The following is a 9027-nucleotide window of genomic DNA, read 5'->3' on the forward strand; positions in this document are numbered from 1 at the left end:
GCAAGGTGCACATAAAGGATTAGTGAGGCAACTGGTGATTGCCATTAATTAACATTGAAGATATTAATAATTATTCATTTGGTTAAACAATTGAGTCAGACAACCAATAATGACAAATCAGAAGCAATTCATGAGGCCAGGGTACATCAAAGGAAAGTAAAAGACTGATAATAGGTAGTAACAACTGAACATGAAAAACAAACAAAAGGGAAACCATACATAAACTAAATAGGGATTTAATAGTTGGACCATAATCAAGTGAAATATAAAATATAATATTAAAATGCACACAAAACAGCCCAATCCACGGTCTCCTAGATAAAATAGTCCTATATTCTTCCACCCAACTGAGACACACATTTTACACAGGTTAAATAAAAGAAACAGCTAACTAGTTTACTAAATGATAATTAAGCAATTAGACCTTAATTAAGTGGAATATAATGGATAGATTATGGATATCGGAATGCATACACCACAGTCTTAACCACAGACTCCTAAATGATGATAGTCCTACACACTTCCTCCCAATAGACACACACGTTGCCCAAGTTTAGTGTGGGGGAACCATATTAGTAACAGAAAACTAGTTTTATAGACATGCCATATCTATTGAAATTAGTTTTGCAAGTAGATTACAATATTTTCACAAATTAATACACGTGATTCACGAATTAAATAAACTTAAGCATGCATGAAAGTCAAGGCATGTTTAAATTAGTAATTGTTCTTCCATAAGCATGTGTTATAGTATTTTGCTCTACCCAGTTACTAAATGTCTCTAAAGGATTAGAAACGAACCGTTGCATTGTTATTTCTGTACGTAACCATAAACTGAACAAAATAAGAATAAATTCACAACGTGGGATATCAGTGACATTAAAAGATACGTCTTAACGATGCGTAAAGAATAACAGATATAACCAGAGACAATACTAGACGATCACAAGGCTCTTAAAATATGTGGCAGAGGAGGGAGTATGGGTCACACGTCGGATGTGGGTTTTTTTATTTGCATGTTTGGCTTCCACATTAAACCAGCGACACATATTATTGCATAGTGCTACATCAGTAATAAAAACTAAATTTGCATTAACCAACCAGAAATAAGCGGTTCCCCAAACGCCACGTCTTCCGGAGAGAGAAAAATGGGGTTAAACGTCCACTCGACACAAACCGTGTCATTTCGGGAATAACATATGGTTCAATTTTATTTCAATAATTCGCTTGCGCGTAGGTGTCTTTAGCAGTGGGAGAAAACCGGAGGACCCAGAGAAAACCCACGAGGTTGGACAGGCGACCCTACTCCTTGTCATGTACAACTGGAGAATCGGAACCACGTCAGTTGACTCAATGTTAGACCTTATGATACAACATTCACGCGCAAATCATTCGTCCCCCCAATCCCCTGAGTGATATGCGTGATATGCCTTGTATATATTTTGGTATGCTAGACCAGATAATGTAAGAAATGTTAACCCCTTCAAGTACCTGTGGTCCAGTTCACCCGTACAGTGTAGTCGAAAATAACAAATATTTAGAAAATAAATATTTAAAAATATAAAAAAGCTTACTTTTGCAGCAGGATTCACACAAATGGGCCTCTTTTACCTCTGAACAGATGCATCTTGGATTCCTCATCCCTCCATACACAATTACCTGATCACAGGTGTTTTGTTGTACATAATGTTTTTGGGGAGTTCTCCCAATAAATAATATGCATCAGCTGTGTTTGGAAATAAAATCAGTAAGTTTTATTTGGTCGTTAATTTTAGATCTAAAGGTTTTAGCAATGAACTTCTTGTCGACATGTTACTTTAATTTTATTCCCGGAAATAATATTTTACATTTCGGCTGTTAATGTTTTCCTCCTTGATCATGATTGGTTATCCAAGATAAACCTGGCTTAACGATCGTTATTGTCCATGATGCACGGTATATCCAGGCTAATGACTGTACTATACAATAATAGGAAGAAATGGAATGAAATGAAATGTGGTTTAACGTCCTACTGTTCTGCTCCTAAACTGGGCTAATGAAGACGGACATACGCCGTACAGTGTGCTATGAGGGAAATGTTGCCTATTCTTATATCGAATCCCAACTGTCAAGGGATCTTTTACATGCACGCCAATGTACACGGGACCTCGGTTTTTCGTCTCATCCGAACGACTAGACAGCTGTCCTTGTCAGGCCCTCCGTCCTGCATCACTGACAAGGGGAAACCACGCCGGAAAATCTGGATGAACTTTCTCGACCAATGCAGGGATCGAACACCCGACCTCCATGCTAGCGAGCCAGCGTCTTACCCACTTAGCCACCGTGATCTCCAATAATAGAAAGAGAAATCGGTTTAATGCTATATACAATTCAAACAACAAACAAGCACGACTAGTCATGAATCTACATCTACCGTCATGTTGTGAGATTTAAATATCCTCTCCAACCTGTCATCACCAAGATTTACATGATTGGTAATACATCAGTAACATTATGACCGTATAGTCCCGTTTTATGAGAACTGAGGACGCAGACTGATGAGGAATTCAACAATAAAACAACACTCCCGCCCCCATCCCGCTTGACAGCAACAACGCCAAACGCAGAAATTAACATAATTATGTAGAGGCGTGCTGGAGCCTCCGAAGGAGGGTAGGCAGAACAATTGTTTAGTTCAGTGCTAGAATAGATTTGACGTATCTGAGCCATGACATACCATACATTGATACTTGGTTGAGGGATTATGATGAAGTCTTGAAGATTTGAACATGGACATAGCTAGCAACAACCGAGAACAAAACGAAATGAGGGCACTTTTTGGGGAGGCAAGGAACATGGCCACGCCGGTAGGAAATCTCAGATAATTTCTGTTTTTGCATTTTTGAGGACAGAGTTGCCTAACCTGCCTACCCACCCAGCACTCCTCTGTAAATATGTTTGTACATTTAGATATCGGCTAAAATCGATAGTATAAACAGCGAACCATGTATTAGTCCCGAAAAGCCCCCCTCACCCCCCCCCCTCTCTCTCTCTCTCATTTTAAACAATTGAAGGCCTACAAATTTTTTTTTTTTTTAGAAATTAGATAGACTATGAAGTGTGTTTAGATTTTTTAAGGATTTTTTTTTTTTGGGGGGGGGGGGGTCTATTAATTATTTGAAAAAAATATTATTTATACTTGAATCATGGTAATATATAAAATAGTAACAAAGAGTTTTGAGGTTTTTTTTCGTTCTTGGGGTTTTAATTTGGGGCGTCATCTAATTGCTTATATTGCCTTACAATAAAATAAACGGGTGGGTAGCAGCTATATTTCCCATGCAATGAAAAAAACAATGAATGAAAATTATTTTTGTGAATGATAGTATGTTTAAATTATACAACCATTGGCAATATTATCATTATTCCAAATATATCCATATGTCGCAATAGATCCCACAACGTAGCTCTAATCAATGTTTGTTAATGTCGTGATTTTAAGTTAGGAGAGGGTGACGGCTGTCCTAAGTTAAAATTGATTTTAGTTAAAATTGTCCCTAAAATAGCTTTGTGAAACGCCACTATTTTAAGTTAAGATAGAATTTTAACTTACAATATTATTTTAGTGGATTTTATCTAAAATGCTTAAAATCGTTTTGTGAAAGGCATCTATCTTAAGTTAGGATGGAATTTTAGTTTAAGACGATTATAAGGAGATTTAAGTTTTTGTGAAACAGGGCCCTGCTCCTAAACATGGCTAATGAAGACGGGCATACAGTGTACTATGAGGGAAATTTTCTGAATCATAGTTACATAGGGTGTTCTGATTTGCCAGAAAGATGCTTACATAATGTTTAACGACCCAATTTGATACCGGTTCGAATAATCTATCTATTTAACGCTGATTAGTGGCGCTTGTCGTGAATAGGGCATGATGTGATTTCCCTATCTATAACAATTTATGCTTTAAATGTTTGGGGTTTTTTTTTTGGGGGGGGGGGGGGTGGATGGCTGAATGGTTAGCGTGCGCGCGCTGTATCATAAAGTCTGTCATTGAGTCGACTGGCGTGGTTTCGAATCCCCGGTTGTACGTGACTAAGAGTAGGGTCGCCTGTCCAACCTCGTGGGTTTTCTCTGGGTCCTCCGGTTTTCTCCCACTGCTAAAGACCCCTATGCGCAAGCGAATTATTGAAATAAAATTAAACCATATGTTAGTCCCGAAATGACCTAGTTTGTGTCGAGTGGACGTTAAACCCCATTTCTCTCTCTCTCTCTCTCTCTTTAAACGTTTTATAAATCATTATTTAAACATGTATTCCTATAGCAAGCCAATCATCACTTAGAATGAAATGAAATGGGTTTGAACTGCATACACCAACTCTCTATACCTTGGGATCGCAGAGTTACTAAATAGATTAGATCATCCGGCCCGTGTAATCGGCAAACGTTATACTGGATAATCGAGATTTCGTTTGTTATCGTAGCAATGTTACTCGACAGACAAGACCAGTTTATTCTAAATCTTGTTAAAATGTTTAATCGTTTAAGTAACATGCATAATTTGAATGCAGTTTTCAATGCATTCATTTTCTATTATATTTCTTTGCAAAGGTTAATATCATTATTATTTTGTTTAACAAAAAAAAAAAAAACAAAAAAAAAAAAAAAAAAATAAAGAAAAGGTAAATATTCTACCCAAAAGACACTATATCATATAAAAGTAATTTTGTAATTTAGAACAATAGCTTAATGAATATCAAATGTCTACATTAAGGTATCAACCTGAAACTTACATAATAATATCTTACATAATGCACATTTAATCTGTTGCTCTCGACCTTTGAACCACACCTAAATTGGAGCACGCACGATTTTATGGCGTTGAATCTGACTAAATAGTTCACGCATGATCTAGTAATCTCGTTCACCAGTTATTTACAGTCTTTCTCTTTCCCCGCCCCCTTTTAGCGAGATATGTTCGCTTGGTTCATTCCCATATCGCCGACTCACTGAGTTTTAGGGGAAAAATTTGGGTTGACGTTATGGGAATGAGTGGCTAAGAACATTAGACCCAAGCTGAAGGATAAACCTCATTTAACGGATAATTTTGGGAGCATTATTTTTTTTTTAATTTATAACAATCTTTAACACCTAACATAACAAAATTTTAAATTTTTGCACGCATAAAGTGTCCAACATAGTCCAAAAATTCTAATAAATTCAGTCTTCCTTGTTCATATCTATGCTTGGAATCTTCCTGTTGATATCGGTGTATTTTTTTCTTTTTGGGTGGTTGTCGCTGGCCACTTGCATACTGCAGTAACTGAATTTCAATCGTCTTTTGCCCTTCTTGCAAAAATGCCATCACTTCAAAAATATTAGGATGAGCTTTTCCAATTAATTTTATTAATTAGTGAGTGAGTCGACTTCTGATAAAAATCAATTTCGGTGAACTATAATAATAATGACTGGTCCCTGCCTTATTAACGCTTTTAATCCGTTTTAATCCCATCAAAGGGTGCCGCGGTCGACTTTCCAAAACTCGGTGAGTCGGCGATATGGGAAGACCCCGTTCGCTTAGTCTGCAAGAAAATGGTTTCAATATAAATCATCTTTCAGGTTTGGTGGACATGCTTTGTTTTAAGGCGGGCGATAAAAGGGTGTTTACTTGAAATGCGTAGAGACTATTCAATGTCTAAACGTCTCACAAGACGTTATTCCAACAGTTTACAAGGTAACATACATCCTTCTGGGGGGTTGGGTGGTCGAATGGGTAACGCAGCGTGGTTTCGAGCCCCCACTTGTACGTGACAATGGTCAGGGTTGCCTGTCCAACTGTTTTCAGCACTACTAATGACCCTACCCACGAGCGAATTATTGAAATAAAACTGAATCAAGTTAGTCCCGAAATGGCCTAGTTTTTGTCGATTGGACGTTACCCCCCCCCCTCTCTAGTTTGTGTGACCTAGTTTGTGTCGAATAGGCGTTAAACCTCACCTCTCTCTCTACACTCTGTAAATCGACATTCCCTTTAAAAAAAAATTGGGAAAATCGGCGAAAACCGTTATATGAGTAAGCGTGGATGAATAGACCGATCGCATTATTAACATACATTAAAATCAGAAAAAGGTAACTAAGCCAGCCAATATGTTTGTTTTAATGAATTTACAGAAAACTTATCGACGTGTTCCGATGAGAGTATATTCTGGTGTCGAAATAACCACTGTACAAATTCCATCAGTACTGGGTTTCTCAGTGGAGGGAGTCGAAACGGTGAACCTCTGTAAGATGTTGGTGAAAAATAGAAAAAGTTCCATTCTTGCCAGTATTTTACCTGCACAAATCCGTGGACCTATTGAAAACGGTATAAATGCAGCAGGCTGTTTGGATACTTTTCCCGAGATATCCAAAAACCGTTCTGGTTTAAACTCCAAGGGTTCCTTCCAGTATCTAGAATCACGATGACAGGCGTACAAATTTGCATAAACCAAAGAACCTTCTGGGATAAGATATCCTTTAACTACGGTATCTTTGTTCGTAGTGTGCGGAGCAGACATGGGTACTGCGCTTGAGAGGCGTTGTACTTCTAGAAGTGTTGCTTCGTTATACGACAATTTAGACTTATCAGACCAATCGACCATTCTTCCATCACCGACTACACTGTCGATTTCCTCTTGGCATTTCTTCTGGACTTCCGGATGAAGGACCATGAAGAGCATTGCCCAATCAAGAGTCGTGGCTGTTGTATCAGAAGCAGCAAATACTAGATCCGAAATGGCCCTTCTCGTGTTGCTTTCTGTGATGGTACTGAACTCGCCGCCAGCAGACATATCCAAATACACATCGATAAAATCCTGTATAGCGTTTTTATCGAAAACCTGTCTACGTTTCTCAATGCGTTGAGCAATAATCTCCACAACCTTCAAATAGGCAGTCTTCACCGACACCATTTTAGAAGATATGAAAGGTATGAATCGAAGCAGAGGAAATCTATGAACAGGTGTATGAAGCACCATATCAGTAAATCCATCATCTAGTACTTTAAGGATTTGAATAAATGCTGGATCCCCATAATCATACCGTTCGCCAAATACTACTATACAGATAATGTTGGTTGAAGCTTTCCTCAAAATTTCATGGACGTTAATTGGTTTTCCTGTAGATTGTGTAAAACTGTCCAGAACGATTTCAATTTCTTCCTTAATCTTTTCTTCCAGTCTAGATTTTCCGACTCCTAGATCACGAAGAGTATGAATCGACATTCTTCTCGCATCTTTCCATTCTTGACCACTCGCCCAGATTATCCCGTGTCCACCTTTTCCTGCCTGATTCACAACCCATAACTTTTCTACTGGCCGGGTACTGAAAAGATCACGTTGCTTAACAAATGCCTCCTCAATAGATTCGAAATCATTTAAAACTATCAACAACTGGTCAGCAAAATAAATTCGAAAAATATCGCCATATTTTTCTTGAAGTTCTGCATAATATTTATGTCTCTTACCTACGAGTTTGCCTCGAATATCCAACATGTTTCCCACAACTGGCCAAAATGGTGGTCCAGGAGGTATCCCAGATCGTTCCTGCATTGAGATAACATATCCGATAACCAATAAGAGAACAAGAGTCATTAAAATTGTTGTAACATCAGTAAATACTGCTATAATATCCCATACGTTAATCATATTTATAAATGTAGATCACAAACAATCACAATTATATGTCCTTGAATTATATATCCACATCTAGTATCTTTATAAACTACGAACTATAATAGCATATATGCCTTTGAGATATATCCACATTCAGTTGGCAGATTTGGTCAGCTGTATGTTTAAATATCATGAACTATAATAGCATATAAACGTCGTATATATGTCTACGTGCACTGACTTTATACTTTGTCAGCTGTATACGTATATAAACCATAGGCATCAACTCAATACAGGCCTCTTAGATATACCGACAGCGTCTCGGGTCTTGGACGCTATGACACACTTTTAAATATAGGTTGAATGATCGCTTAGTATTAAATTTTATCTTGACATGCAGATGTCTCGTGTGTTAAAGGAGCTAAACCGCTAATGTTTGGGACCTAGAAATTGAGACATATGGGACGCAACGTATATAATAATCTGAATGTATGAAAACTGATTTGCATTCACGCTTTTCCATTTTTACTCTTAATTTCAAATCATCAGTTATGTTCGGCGAAATACGCAAGAGATCTCAACCGAATGGGAATCTCTAGCGCCTGGTTATTCCAGTTTATTGCTCATGTTCTCCAGATAAGAATATGCGTTCACCGTTTAACATGACTTGTAAAATATCTAGCCTCGTTTATCGATTCCCTTGTTACAAATGGCACTGCAACGCATTAAGGTACACGATTCGTGCATCAATGGCAAAATGTTTTTTTTTGTCTTAAATTGTGGTTATCAGAAGCCCATCTTTTCCCGGTAAGATCACATCATCAATGTTGATTTAAATTGACAAATAATTCGTGTTTTCAATGTGGAAGACTTTGGATGATATTGAATGCCCCCCCCCCCCCCCCCCAGTAAAAGAAAAATAGTCGGTCGCAAAATCAGTGCAGTCGGTCGCAAAATAAGAGCAGTCGGTATCAAAATAACTTATAAGTGCTCACTACATACGTCATGTTACTCACGTAAAAATTTAGTATAAAATAAGGTTGTCAACTTATGTTTGAAAAAATGTTGTGTTTCACTCTTATTCTGTTGGGAGTATGTTGGTCTAAGAACCAAATTTCTCCCAGGGAGAAAAACAGTCGGTCTCAAAATAAGTGAAGTCACTGCAGTCGGTCTCAAAATTATGCATCGGCGACTTTATGAATTAATGAGGTAAACAAAGAATGCCAGAAAAGATCCCAAATACTTTGTATTTGCGTGAATCTATGAGCCTAAAATGCATACGTTACACAAAACTATAGTATAAAATAACCATGTCTGCTTGTCATGTTTGAAAAAATGTTTGTCACTCTTATTCTGTTGTGAGTATGTTGGTCTATGAACTGTTTTTCCCCCATGG

General features: G+C 37.7%; 1 protein-coding gene across 1 annotated transcript; it reads right to left on the minus strand.

Annotated features, from left to right (window-relative positions):
- Positions 1–4758: 4758 nt before the first annotated feature.
- LOC126807990 (cytochrome P450 2D3) lies at positions 4759–7937 on the minus strand. Its single transcript, XM_050533007.2, has one exon. The coding sequence runs from the start codon at positions 7662–7664 to the stop codon at positions 6156–6158; it is 1509 nt and encodes a 502-aa protein (XP_050388964.2). The 5' UTR covers positions 7665–7937; the 3' UTR covers positions 4759–6155.
- Between the last annotated feature and the right edge of the window lie 1090 nt (positions 7938–9027).

The sequence above is a fragment of the Patella vulgata genome, chromosome 9 (genome assembly GCF_932274485.2).
Source record: "Patella vulgata chromosome 9, xgPatVulg1.2, whole genome shotgun sequence".
In the NCBI taxonomy this organism is placed as follows: Eukaryota; Metazoa; Mollusca; class Gastropoda; family Patellidae; genus Patella; species Patella vulgata.

Coding starts and splice junctions, on each gene's coding strand:
- LOC126807990 (XM_050533007.2), bottom strand. CDS start 7,664: ATGATTAACGTATGGGATATTATAGCAGTATTTACTGATGTTACAACA.